The following is a 14935-nucleotide window of genomic DNA, read 5'->3' on the forward strand; positions in this document are numbered from 1 at the left end:
GGCTATAAAGTAGTAAGTAGCCCCTGGATTTGGATTTATGAGTCTGAGTACAGAGTTCATATTCTCCATCATTATATTCTCCCACACATCTTGAAGCTATAATAAAAAATAAGTATAATTCATGATCGCTCACTAACTTCTAAATGTTTCCTGTTTTTAGGCCATCTTGCAGAGATAATTGAATTAAGAGATAAAGTGAGATAGAAACATTTATTACTGATTTGGGAGGCATACAGAACTGGTTTAAAACCTTGCTTCTGGCACTTCTTAGCAGAACAACTTCAAAGAATTTGTTTACTTATCTGAAATGTAGATTGTTCATCTGTAACTTTTCAATAGATATACCTAAATTTGTACTATTTTTATGAGACAGAAGTATGATAACAGGAGAACATTGGACACTTTTCAGGCATTCTACTTGTTCCTAAAATGAAAGGATAAATAGGATTCACAGTTTCTCTTTAAGGTGAATCACTTTAGATGGAGTGTGGTCTCTTCAAAAGAATACATTGGATGGATATCATGTTCTAGAAACTTTTAAAAAATTTACACTATTTTTTTTAGTTTTAATTTAACTACAAGTTCTTTTGAACCAAATAAACGTTCTAAATTTTCTTCTTTATATAACTTCTTTTTATTCTATTATCTTAACTTTATTTTTTCACTTACATGTTAGCTTATTTTATTCTATACATTTTACTTTCATACATTCATTCATTCATCTGAAATGTAAATAACCATGAAACCCTCTATTTTGTGCATGTGTGTATGCTGGTATTATTGAGGTGTAGATTAAATGAGTTTATAACGGAATCATGACATTTTCATTCTCTAGTGACTATATGGCCCTCTTCAGGTATGACATTCCAATTTTGATGCACAAGGGTAGACACTGAGCTTCATAATGAGCCAGAAAGTTAAAAGAAATGAAAACAAGAAAACTTATGTTACTTTACTGAATTTATTTCAAAATAATCTTTGACAGGAGGATATAGCTAGAACTAGTAAGTTTGGTGCAGTTAAAGAATTAGAAGCCTTAGCATGCATCTTGCCTGTGAACTGGAAAAAAACAAATAGCTGCCCACAGTCATATATGATTGTATGTTATTCCCACAATAGTCATTGACTATGATATTTGATATTTGTACAGATTCAGTCAAACCGTGACTCAACAAATAATCATGACAAACCCTCAACTCACTTTTTGCTTTCTGAGGTTATTTTGGTATGCCATAACTTTCTCATTGCATTTTTCACTTCTGCCTTCCTCAGTGTGTAGATGAGTGGGTTGAGAAAGGGTGTTCCAATAGTATAAAATACTGTCACCATCTTGTCTATGGAGAAAGTGGTTGGGGGGTGTACATAAATGAATATACATGGACCAAAGAATAAGACAATTATAATGATGTGGGTAGCGCAAGTGGAGAGAGCTTTTTTTCTCCCTTCTGCACTGTGGTTTCTCAGAGAATGCAAGATGACAATATATGAGATCATCAGAATTACAAAACTGCTTGTGCAGATAGCCCCGCTATTAGACACCACCAGGAGGTTGGTCGCATAAATATCCATGCAGGCAAGTTTCAACAAGGGCTGCATATCACAGCAATAATGGTCAACCAAATTGGATCCACAGAAAGGCAGTCTCAAGGCCAGGATAATCTGAGCTATAGAATGTATAAAAGACCCTATCCATGCAAGAACAATCAGGGTGATGCAGATCTGCCGGCTCATGATGATTGGATAATGCAAGGGCTTACAGATGGCCACATAGCAATCAACAGCCATGAGGACAAGGACAAAGATCTCCATGGCACCAAATAAATGCAGTGCAAAGATCTGAGTCATGCACTCATTGTAAGAAATGATTTTCTTTGCACAGAGAGCATCCACAATTAGTCTAGGGGCTGTAGACGTTGAAAAGCAGGTATCACCCAAGGACAAATAAAATAGGAAGAAGTACATGGGGCTTCCAAGTGTCTGGCTGGATTTGATGGTCACAATAATAAGCAAATTTCCCAGCACAGTTCCCACATAGAAAATGAAGAAGATTACAAATGCCAGTTTCTGCATCTTAGGATCTTGTGTCAATCCTAACAGTATGAACTCAGTTACACTGTTATTTTGCTCCATTGTTTCATTTGATGCAGGGAAAGCACTGGTTAAAAATAATCTGTGAAGAAGAGATGAAAAAGGAATTTTAAAATGAATACTGCATTTGGAGGCTGAATACATATGCTTGATCATGGAAATGCCACTTCTCAATGGGTATTCCTTACCTGTTGTGTACTGCTTTAGCGGAATGAAATTGGATTCATAGCACTTATTCAATCTATTTACCTGATTGCATGTGAAAATAATGATATAAGAAATAGAAAAATAATGAAAAAGTAAACGATTCTTCAGACATAATATATATTAATTTTGTTTATTTGGAATGAGTGAATAACTTCTTCGCTTAATGTTTTCTTTAAGGACATGTCAATATTAGTGTAGTGGGCTGCAGAAGTAGAGGAAACTTTTACATGATTTACTCAATATGTTTTCACATTTCTTGAACAGAGTTCATTTATAAAATACTCTTCTAGTAAATATTGTCTTAGAGAATGAGTGTCTAAACATTTCAGAGTATCTTCCTTGATAAAACCTAAACACATACATACACATAAACACACCACACATATAAAATATAAGGAGGAAGGTTGAAAGAGAGAAATGATAAAATTAAAATTTTAGCAATGAACACAAGCCAGTTGTTTCATTCCATCATCTGACATTTTAATCTGTTGCCCTGACTGTTTGTTTCATTTTACTTTTCTTCTCAAACATTTCTAATTGTTTATGGTTCTAAATTCAGTTTCTATTATTAAACTTCATATGTTCCAAAGTATACTATGTTATCCAAAGTTAAATTTGTCCCATTATTTATTATTTTTCTACATATTTCAATATATGTTCTTAAGATACAAAGACTCATTGAGACTAAAATGAAGAAAAATGCATGGAGAATATTTTCCATAAATCAGAACACTCTTTCAAATTTCAGGTTTAAGATTAAGCATAAGGGATTGAGAAAATGAGCTCAGGAAGCTCTAAGTCATACCTGAAACTCTTCAGTAGAATTCTTATGATATGTATCTTGAATGTCTTATACTCTCAGTTCAAGTAAGAGACTATAGAAATAAAAAGGGAATTAATACTTATTCATATATAACTACATGTCGAATAGTGGATAAATTGTTTTACTTGCCTTTATATTTTCCAAACAATAGCATAGTCAATAGCAAATTATAAGCGCCAAACTGGTAAAGTATATTTACAACTCACTGACCAGACAAAGCATAATTTTCAAGGATAAATGGATTTCACTCATCAGTCTTAAAAAATACAGTAACATTGAGCCAGCATTCATTGCCTAGTGGTTAAAGTTTGGCGCGCTTTGCTTTGGCAGCCTGGGTTCGGTTTCCAGGCATGGAACCACACCACTCACCTGTCAGTAGCAATGCTGTGGGGGCAGCTCATAGAACTAGAAGAATTTACAACTTTACACTACTATGTACTGCGACTTTAGGGAGGAGGAATGAAAAAGAGAAAGATTGGTAACAGATGTTAGCTTAGGGCAAATCTTCTCCTAAAAAAAAAATAGTAAAATGAATAATGGGCCAAAGAATCAAATTTAAAAGAGACTCTTCTGCTTATGAAACATAATTAAGCATATGGAAAGATGTTCAATTTCATTAGGAGTTAAATACATTCAAATTAAATTTCCAATTAGATATCATTTTCACTAATTATTTGAATAAATTAATCTTTATGATATAAATTTGTTGACATATAGTGCTGACAAGTTGTGGGAAATAGTCAACCCCACTCATTTTTGTAGGAGTTTAAGTGGACACAGTCTCTTAGGGGGTGATTTTCAATATCTATAATATTATAATTACACATAGAAAACAATCCAGTGATTCTATGTCCTACAGATAATCTTATTGGCAAAGATGAGAAAGAACTTAAAATCCATCTGAAGGGAGCTGAATTAAGCAAGAATGGTACTTTATTGATACTACTCATTGATAAAATCATTAATAAAAAAAGGCTGATATACATGCAATGGTCGCTACAATATAGTTTAAAGTGAAAAATAAGAGGACAGAATTGTATGCTAAGATAGTAACTTTTAATTAAAAGCAGGATATACATATTACACACATACTGTTATGTAAATGAATTGTACTTTGAAGAATGTCAACGAAAGCATGCATTTGTACCTCTATGTGAAGAAACTGCATTCTTGGCATCACAAATGTGAGCAATATCTAATTTTTAAGGTGTGCTATTTGGTAAAAATTTAAAAATACATCACTATCGTCATTTCATAAAAATAATAAATCTTTTTAAAACATTATATTACCTTAATAGATGGTCTAGGGGTCCAGCCGGGTGGTGCAGCGGTTAAGTGCGCACGTTCCACTTCTCGGCGGCCCAGGGGTTCGCCGGTTCGGATTCTGGTGCGGACTTGGCACTGCTTGGCATTCCATGCTGTGGTAGGCATCCCACATATAAAGTAGAGGAAGATGGGCAAGGATGTTAGCTCAGGGCCAGGCTTCCTCAGCAAAAAGAGGACTGTCAGTAGTTAGCGCAGGGCTAATCTTCCTCAAAAAAAAAAAAGAAAAAGAGATGGTCTATTATTCACACTGGCATACCACTGAGCCATAACAACTGTCTCCTGATGTAGGCGGGAAGAAAATAAACATTTTTGAGGCAACAATAAGACCCAAGAGTGAAATGGTGAGCTAATCGTAGAGGTAGTTCTAGAACTCAGTGCTTTTTAATCACATTATACACTACCACACTGCCATTAACTACAGGTCCCCTGTCTTTCTTGGATATTTTCCAAATATGCTTTTTGTCAAAACTCTTCAACAAACAAATGAAAAATTGTTTGCAGTTTATATCAATTAAGAATATTATATAAATATATTTCCTTATCTATATCTGTTTACATATGTAGATATAGATATACATATATTAGAATTACACGTATACAAATAACACAGTTACATATATACAAATGACACACTGTAGAATGAATCAACATAAGGATGAGAATTTTTATCCATAAACTACTGAATTTCAGCATCTAAAAAAAAGTAGGTGCTTAATAAATATCTGTTGAATGAACGAAAGAATTAAGAAAATATCCTACAATCCAATAGTGTCCTTCACTATTCTATACTCAGGTGGCATTGAGGAAAAGGGAAGCCTGCATCCTACTATATCCACCACCATGTCATCATATCTATGGACTATTTCCTGGAACACCCAAGCAGATATTATTTCTATTTGCTTGTCTCTCACACATTCATTCCAATATACCGTACCTAATAGTGCCATTTCCATCAGGAGGTGCTGTGCACATTTTTTATTTCCATCATCTCACTTTAGAATGTAAAACACTCCTAAAAATGTCCTAAACTTTCTATCCTTCCACAAATGCATTGCATGTATTAGATCCTCACAGTAGCATTGGTAAGATTCATTCTCCAAGTATTAAATAAAACTAAGTTAATCCCCAGTACAAATCTTACTAGCTTTGATAAGAGCTTACGGAGAGGTTAGGATGTTCAGTTGCCCTCTTTTCTTCCCAAGGAAATTTGGACACTCTTTACTCAAATGAGAATAAAAAAATGATCTTAAATTCTGTCTGATTATCTGGAACCAGGATCTCTTTGCTCTCACGAAGAGGCTTAAGTTCTCACCTACATGCCAGAGGGCAGGCTAAGATGGTCCCAGATTCATCTCACTCTTTCTGAAATCTATGCTCACACAGGAGTTTGACTGGGAAATTCTTCTCTTCTGTCTCCTTGCAGAATATTTAACACCAATGCTGTGCAATACAGGAGTCTGGGGTAAGTTATTCCCTGAAGCGTCCCTTCTCTTCCAATTAAGAAACATGAGCCAGATGTGATAATCCTCAATTTGTCTTATTACATTATGAAAAAAGGTGGCCTATTCTTGCAAGTAAAGATGTTGATACGGGTCATAAATGACATCTTTTGATTAGAATAAAAAATGATGGTCTTCTAGTGCTGAAGCCTTGGTTTCTAATACCATTCTCCAATAAAATGAATCAGAGCTTCTTGTAGAAATTGCTGATTCTAGGTCTGGGGCAGGGAATGTACAGGTGAACCAGAGCATCTTGTAGTACTAGAAAATAGAGAAGTGCTAACACACACACACACACGCGCACGCGCGTAGTGATGAAGTGATGGCAAAGGGACACAGGAGCCAAGTGAAAGAGCCCCAGTGGCCAAAGTTGTAAGAAAATTGAGCAACAAAATAAATAAAAATGAATTGAAATATAACTCAAAGTACAAAATAAATATCCATGAGTTATAATGATGCAAATAATTGAATAAACAACTAAATAAATAGGGGGAGAATATACCAAAGAATCCCAAGTGATTTACGTAGATACTCTGACCTCGAACGCTTTGTCTGTTAAGTGTGGGCTGTATATAGTGGCTTCCTTCCAAAAACCACAGTATGGGAGGAGGAAAAAGAGTAAATTTACAGAGAAGAAATGTGACAAATACTACCTTAGCGAGGTGATCAAGATTATCATCAACAGTAATAAGTCACATTGAGAATATGTACCCGTTGGTATGATGTGATGAATATGACACTTTACCTCTGTGATCTTTCTCCCAGTAGTCTATAACCCCAGTCTAATCTTGAGTAAAATATTGGAAAACTCCAGTTGAGGGACTTCATACGGAATGTCTGACTCTTACTCTTCAATTGTCAAGTTCACCAAAAACAAGAAAAGTCAGAGAAACTGTCACTGTCTGCAGGAGCTGAAGAAAACTTGACAACTGACTGTAATGTGGTATCCTAGGTCAGATTCTGGAGAAGAAAAAGGCTTTAATAGAGACTAATCAATCTGATTAAAGCATGGATTTTAGTTAAAAATGATGTAATAATGGCAATTAATTTGTTGTGATAAATGTACCATACTAATATAAGAAGATAGTAGGGGAAACTGAGGTGGGGTATATGGGAACTTTCAGTATTATTTTCACAACTTCCCTGTAAATATAAACCTGTTATAAAATATAAAGTTTATTAAAAATGAATAACTTGTTTCTTTTTTTAATTTTTATTTTTTCCGGATGTACATCATATTTCAAATTCTGTACACATTACATCATGTTCACCACCCGAACACTAATTATAGTGCATCCCCTCACATGTGACCCTAATCACCCCTTTTGCCCTCCCCCCTCCCCCCTTCCCTAATGGTAACCACCATTCCAATCTTCAATGCTATGTGTTTTTTTTTTTTTGTCGTTTTTATCTTCTACTTATGAGTGAGATCATATGGAATTTGACTTTCTCCCTCTGACTTATTTCATTCAGCATAATACCCTCAAGGTCTGTCCATGTTGTCACAAATGGCCGGATTTCATCATTTTTTCTGGCTGAGTAGTAGTCCATGGTGTATAAATACCACATCTTCTTTATCCATTTGTCCCTTGATGGGCACCTAGGTTGCTTCCAAGTCTTGGCTACTGTGTATAATGCTGCAATGAACATAGGGGTGAAAGTATCTTTATGCCTTTGTGTTTTCAAGTTCCTTGGATAAATACCCAGCAGTGGAATAGCTGGATCATATGGTAGATCTATCCTTAATTTTCTGAGGATACTCCAAACTGCTTTCCATAGTGGCTGCACCAGTTTGCACTGCCACCAGCAGTGAAGAAGGGTTCCCTTCTCTCCACACCCTCTCCAACAATTGTTGTTTCCTGTCTTGTTAATTATGCTATTCTGACCAGAGTGAGGTGATACCTCATTGTAGTTTTGATTTGCATTTCCCTGATAGCTAATGATGTTGAGCATCTTTTCATATACCTGTTGGCCATCTGTATATCTTCTTTGGAGAAATCTCTGTTCAGATCTTTTGCCCATTTTCTAATTGGAGTGTTGGTTTTTTTCTTGTTGAGCTGTATGAGTTCTTTGTATATTTTGGATATTGACCCCTTATCTGATATATAGTTTGCAAATATCTTCTCCCAATTGTTAGGTTGTCTTTTCATTTTGTTGATGGTTTCCTTTGCTGTGCAGAAACGTTTTAGTTTGATGTAGTCCCATTTGTTCATTTTTTCTTTTATTTCCCTTGCCCAGTCAGACATGGGACTTGAAAATATGCTGCTCAGACCAATGTCATAGAGCGTACTGCCTATGTTTTCTTCTATAAGTCTCATGGTTTCAGGTCTTACATTCAAGTCTTTAATCCATTTTGAGTTGATTTTTGTGCGTGGTGTAAGGGAATGGTCTACTTTCATTCTTTTGCTTGTGGCGGTCCATTTTCCCAACACCATTTATTGAAGAGTCTCTCCTTTCTCCATCGTATGCCCTTGGCTCCCCTGTCGAATATTAGCTGCCCATAAATGTGTGGGTTTACTTCTGGGCTCTCAATTTTGTTCCACTGATCTGTGTGTCTATTTTTGTGCCAGTACCATGCTGTTTTGGTTACTATGGCTTTGTAGTATAATTTGAAATTGGGGAGTGTGATACCTGCAGCTTTGTTCTTTTTTTCTCAGGAATCCTTTGACTATTCGGGGTCTTTTGTTGTTCCATATAAATTTTAGGATTCTTTGTTCTATTTCTGTAAAAAATGTTGTTGGAACTTTGATAGGGATTGCGTTGAATCTATAGATTGCTTTAGGAAGTATGGACATTTTCACAATGTTAGTTCTTCCAATCCAAGAACATGGAATATCTTTCCATTTCTTTGTGTCTTCTTCGATTTCTTTCAACGTCTTATAGGTTTCAGCGTACACATCTTTCACCTCTTTCGTTAAGTTTATTCTGAGGTATTTTATTATTTTTGTTGCAATTGTAAATGGGATTGTATTCTTAATTTCTCTTTCTGCTACTTTGTTGTTAGTGTATAGAAACGCAACCGATTTTTGTACATTGATTTTGTATCCCGCAACTTGACTGTATTCCTTTATTATTTCTAGAAGTTTTTAGTGGACTCTTTAGGGTTTTCTAGATATAAAATCATGTCGTCTGCAAAGAGTGATAGTTTCACTTCTTCTTTTCCAATGTGGATCACTTTTATTTCTTTTCCTTGACTGATTCCTCTGGCTAGGACTTCCAATACTATGTTAAATAAGAGTGGTGACAACGGGCATGGTTGTCTGGTTCCTGTTCTTAGAGGGATAGCTTTCAGTTTTTCTCCATTGAGAATGATATTTGCGGTGGGTTTGTCATATATGGCCTTTATTATGTTGAGGTATTTTCCTTCTATACCCATTTTATTTAGAGTTTTTATCATAAATGGATGCTGTATCTTGTCAAATGCTTTCTCTGCATCTATTGAGATGATCGTGTGATTTTTATTCTTCATTTTGTTAATGTGGTAGATAATGTGGTAACGTTGATAGATTTGCGAATGTTGAACCATCCCTGCATCCCCGTAATGAAACCCACTTGATCATGATGTATGATCTTTTAAATGTGTTGTTGTATTCAATTTGCTAGTATTTTGTTGAGGATTTTTGCATCGATGTTCATCAGTGATATTGGCCTGTAATTTTCTTTTTTTGTGTTGTCCTTGTCTGGTTTTGGTATCAGGATAATGTTTGCTTAGTAGAAGGAGTTAGGAAGCTTCCCCTCCTTTTCAATTTTTTGGAAGAGTTTGAGAAGGATGGGTATTAGGTCTTCTTTGAATGTTGGTAGAATTCACCAGGGAACCCATCTGGTCCTGGACTTTTACTTTTGGGGAGGTTTTTAATTGCTGTTTTGATCTCCTTACTGGTGATCGGTCTATTCAAATTTTCTACATCTTCTTGGTCCAGTTTTGGAAGGTTGTATGTTTCTAAGAATTTATCCATTTCTTCTAGATTATCCAATTTGTTGGAGTATAGCTTTTCATAGTATTCTCTTATTATCTTTTGTATATCTGAGGTGTCCGTTGTAATCTCTCCTCTTTCATTTCTGATTTTTTTTATTTGAGCCTTCTCTCTTTTGTTCTTGGTGAGTCTAGCTAAGGGTTTGCCAATTTTGTTTATCTTTTCGAAGAACCAGCTCTTGGTTTCATTAATTTTTTTCTATTTTTTTTAGTCTCTATTTTGTTCATTTCTGCGCTGATTTTTATTATTTCCTTCCTTCTGCTGATTTTGGGGTTTGTTTGTGCTCTTTTTCCAGTACCTTTAGTGCACTTTTAGATTGTCTATTTGGGATTTTTCATCTTTGTTGAGGTAGGCCTGAATTGCTATAAACTTCCCTCGTAGAACCGCTTTTGCTGTATCCCACAGATTTTGCAATGTTGTGTTTTCATTTTCATTTGTCTCCAGGAATTTTTTGTTTCTTCTTTGATTTCTTCATTGACCCAATCATTGTTCAGTAGCATTTTGTTCAATCTCCACATTTTTGTGGCTTTTCTGGTTTTCTTTCTGTAGTTGATTTCCAGTTTCATACCTTTGTGGTCAGAAAAGATGCATGGTATTGTTTCGATCTTCTTAAATTTATTGAGACTTGTTTTGTGGCCTAATATGTGATCAATCCTGGAGAATGTTCCACGGCATTTGAAAAGAATATGTATTCTTTGGCTTTTGGATGGAATGTTCTGTATATATCTACTAAGTCCATCTGGTCTAATGTGTCCTTTAAGGCCAGTGTTTCCTTATTGATCTTCTGTTTGGATGATCTATCCATTGGTGTAAGTGGAGTGTTAAAGTCCCCTACTATTATTGTGTTACTGTCTATTTCTCCTCTTATATCTGTTAATAATTGCTTTATATATTTAGGTGCTCCTATGTTGGGTGTGTAGATATTTACAAGTGTTCTATTTTCTTGTTGGATTGTTCCCTTTATCATTATGTAGTGCCCGTCTTTGTCTCTTATTACAGTTTTTGATTTAAAATCTATTTTTTCTGATATAAGTATTGCTACTCCTGCTTTCTTTTCTTTGCCATTTGCATGGAATATCCTTTTCCATCCTTTCAATTTCAGTTTGTGAGTGTCTATAGGCCTGAAGTGTGTCTCTTGTATGCAGCATCTACATGGATCTTCTTTTTTTATCCAGTTAGACACCCTATGGCATTTGATTGGAGCATTTAGTCCATTGACATTTAAAGTAGCTATTGATAAATATGCATTTATTGCCATTTTGTCACTTTTTATTTTTTTGGGGTGTTTTAGTAGTTCTTCTCAGTTCCTTTCTTTTTCTCTTCCTCTCTTCACTTGTGGTTTGATGGCTATCTTTAGTAATATGTTTGATTTCTTTTGTCTTACTTTTTTTCCTGCTTGTTATAGGTTTCTGGTTTGTGGTTACCATGAGGATCCTATTTAATATACTCTGCATATAACAGTCTATATTCAGTAGATAGACTTTTTAGCTTGACCTCTTTCTAAAAGCTCTACTTTTTCACTCCCCTCCTCCCACATCATATGTTTTTCTCATCATATATAGTCTTTGGTTTAGTGGGTGTCTATCCATTACCCTCTTATCATTGAAATAGGTGATTTTAGTACATTTGTATTTTAACCTTCATATTACCTTCACAGGTAGTTGAACTGCTACCTTTACTATACTTTTACCTTACAAGTGATTTTATTGCCTGTTTTTTCTTGTTGTTGTTTTGGGTTTTTTTGATTTTTTTTTCTTTTATCTCTATTTGTGGTCATTGCTTTCCCACTTAAATAAGTCCTTTCAGCATTTCTTGTAGAACTGGTTTCTTGGTGATAAACTCCTTGAATTTTTGCTTGTCTGGGAAGCTCTTTATCTCTCCTTCCATTCTGAATGACAGCCTTGATGGATAGAGTATTCTTGGTTGTAGGTTTTTTCCTTTTAGCACTTCAAATATGTCGTGCCATTCTTTTCTCGTCTGTAGGGTCTTGACTGAGAAGTCCACTGACAGTCTGATGGGCTTCCCTTTATATGTCACTTGTGGCCTTTCTCTTGCTGCTTTTAGGATTCTCTCTTTGTCTTTAATTTTAGACATTTTGATTATAATATGTCTTGGTGTGGGCCTCTTTGGGCTTCTCTTGTTTGGAGCTCTCTGTGCTTCCTGAACTTGGATGTCTGTTTCCTTCCTCAGGTGAGGAAAGTTTTCCTCTATTATTTTGACAAATAAATTTTCTGCCCCTTTGTCTCTCTCTTCTCCTTCTGGGACCCCTATAATCCAAATGTTAGCACTCTCGATATTGTCCCAGACTTCCCTTACACTGTTCTCACTCTCTAATTCTTTTTTCTCTTTTCTGTTCTGCTTGGGTGATTTCCTCTAATCTTTCGTCTAGCTCACTGATCAGTTCTTCTGCTGCCTCTACTCTGCTATTGAGTCCCTCTAGTGAATTTCTCATTTCGAGTATTGTATTCTTCATTTCTGATTGGTTCTTTTTTATATCTTCCAATTCTTTGCTGATGTGCTCCATGTGTTTATCCATTCTTCTCTGCATATCTGTGAGCATCAGATTATATTTTGTTTGAATTCTTTGTTAAGGAGGTCGCTAGTTTCTGTTTCACTTAGTTCTTTTTCTGGTGTTTTGTAGTGTTCCCTTGCTTGGAAAGTATTCCTTTGCCTCCTCATTATGCCTCTTTCTCTGTGCTATTTTCTTTGTACAAGGTGAGTTGGCTATGTCTCCTGATCTTGGAGAAGTGGCCTTATGTATGACATGCCTTATGAGGCCCAGCAGTGTGTTTCCCTCTTGTCACCAGACCATAAAAGCCAGGAGTGACCCCTTTGTGGGCTACTTGTGTTCTTCTGCTGTGGCAGGGTTGCTCCCACTGCAGGTACACAGGGAGTCTGATCTTTCCTTCCCTGGCCAGCTGTTTGTAAATCCGGCTTGGAGGGGCCTCAGCACTGTTGGCTACAAAGTCTATTAGCACACTCTTATTGCAAGTGTCCTCTTAATTGGGTTGGTACCCAGTGTAGCTGGTTGCTAGGCTCAGGGGCTACATTTGTGATAGGCCTGAGGCCAACAAGGCTGATGTCACTTCTCTTAGGAGTGCAGCTGAGTGGGGCTAGCCCTTGGCATAGAGGCACTTGGTTGTTTCAGGCTTTGGAAGTTGGGGCTGATCTTTTTTATGGCTATTAGTGAAGCACAAGTCTTCTGCCCCTGATAAGCCTCACACCCCTCTGGACCACATGCACTGTCAACATAGTCCTGGTCCGTGCTCACTTCTCAACCCCCTGGAGTGTACCCCACCACCACACTGCAGAGGTCCCCACCTCTGCCCCAATGCTCCCCACAGTTCACCTGGTCCTCACACAAGCCCTGCCCCACAGAGGCAGACACCCTTGCCTGCCTGTAGAGGATCAAGGCACTCAGTCAATGAAGGCTGAAAAGTAGCCTGAGGGCTTGATGTTAGGTGGGGCCAGTCCCTAGGGCGGGTTGCCTGCCCTGGCTGAACTGGATTAAATCTGTGCTCTAGTGGGTGTGGCAGACCCCTGGGCTAACAGCCCAAGGGACACACCTCAATGGCCCCCACCAGTGTCTGTATCAGCACTCCTGGACCAGCTCAGAGCAAGGGCCCCCACCAATGTCTCTGTCTCCAGAGAGGATCCTCCTCTCAGCAAGATGCCCCCAGAGCCCACCAGGTGAGCCTTGTTTCACCAAAGGACAGTCAGCCTTCTCTCTGGTGATTTTAGGTTGCTGCATTGAGTGAGTTTGTGCGTGGGTCCTTTAAGACCCGGATCTTTTTGGCTTTTGGCCGATAACTTTTCTGGGGTGTCCTCGCTGCAGTTAATAGCCAGCAAAACCAGACAGTAACACCCTCCTCTCAGTTGGGCTGAGTCTGAAGGATGGTTATAGCAGTATTGCCCCCGCTCTGGACCTCACTCCTCCAGGGAGGGCTCGTACCTTAGGTTGGTTCCCGCCTGGCCAGCTGAGAAGCTCCGCTGCTCCCAAAGGTGGCTTTTGTTCCTCTCTGGCTGGAGTTAGTGCCTCTTCTGCTTTCGTCAGGACTGTCCCTTATTGTGGGGTTTCTTTTTATCCAGTTTTCAGTTTTCAATCCAGGGTGATTCTTCCCAAAATTGTTGTAACCTGGTTGTGTTCATGGGAGGAGGCGAGTTCAACGTCTGCTCACAGCACCATCTTGACGAGAACTCTGAATGACTTGTTTCATTTAACACATCCTCAAAGTTTGTCTGTGTCATAGTATGTGTCAGAAACTCTTTCCTTTTGAGTGTTAAATAAGATCCCATTGCATATATATCACATTTTCTTTACCTATTCATGTAGTGATGAATACATAGGTTGCTTAAACATTTTTGCTGCTGTGAATAATGCTGCTATGAACACGAGCGTACAAATATCTCTTTGAGTCCCTGCTTTCAATTACTTTGGGTATACGCACAGAAGTGGAAATGCTGGATCATATAGTAATTGTAATTTTAACATTTTATCATCTTTCATAGCAGCTGCACCTTTTTGCATTCCCATGAAGAATGCGAAAGTGTGATTAGATATGTAGGGCATCCTTTCAGTGCTTATTGGCCTCCTGCATATCTTCTTTGGAGGAAATGTCTATTCAAGTCCTTTGTGCTTTTATTAATCAGGTTATCATTTGTTATTGAGTTGTAGGAACTCCTTGTATATTCCAGATATTAACTGCTTATCGGACATATATTTGCAGGAATTTCTTCCCAACCAAAGGCGAGCCTTTTATCTCTGTTGATTGTGTCCTTTGGCACATATGTGTTTTTAATTTTGAAGTAGTTCACTTTATCTATTTTTTTCTTCAGTTGCCCGTTTTTGCTGTCACATTCCAAAAATTGTTGCCTAATATAATGCCCTGAAGTTCTCCTCTCTACTTTTTCTAAAACAATAAAATGTTGATTTAGCTGTTACGTTTATGTTGATCCATTTTGAGTTTATTGTATATATGGTGTAAGTTAAGGGTCCACCTTCATTCTTTTACATGTAG

At 37.1% G+C, this 14935-nt stretch overlaps 1 protein-coding gene across 1 annotated transcript; it reads right to left on the reverse strand.

Moving 5' to 3' along the window:
• Nucleotides 1-1197: 1197 nt before the first annotated feature.
• Nucleotides 1198-2130, reverse strand: LOC139040766 (olfactory receptor 4C11-like). Its single transcript, XM_070487756.1, has one exon. The coding sequence runs from the start codon at nt 2128-2130 to the stop codon at nt 1198-1200; it is 933 nt and encodes a 310-aa protein (XP_070343857.1).
• Between the last annotated feature and the right edge of the window lie 12805 nt (nt 2131-14935).

This window comes from Equus asinus, chromosome 17 (genome assembly GCF_041296235.1).
Source record: "Equus asinus isolate D_3611 breed Donkey chromosome 17, EquAss-T2T_v2, whole genome shotgun sequence".
NCBI lineage: Eukaryota > Metazoa > Chordata > Mammalia > Perissodactyla > Equidae > Equus > Equus asinus.

Coding starts and splice junctions, on each gene's coding strand:
- LOC139040766 (XM_070487756.1), bottom strand. CDS start 2,130: ATGGAGCAAAATAACAGTGTAACTGAGTTCATACTGTTAGGATTGACA.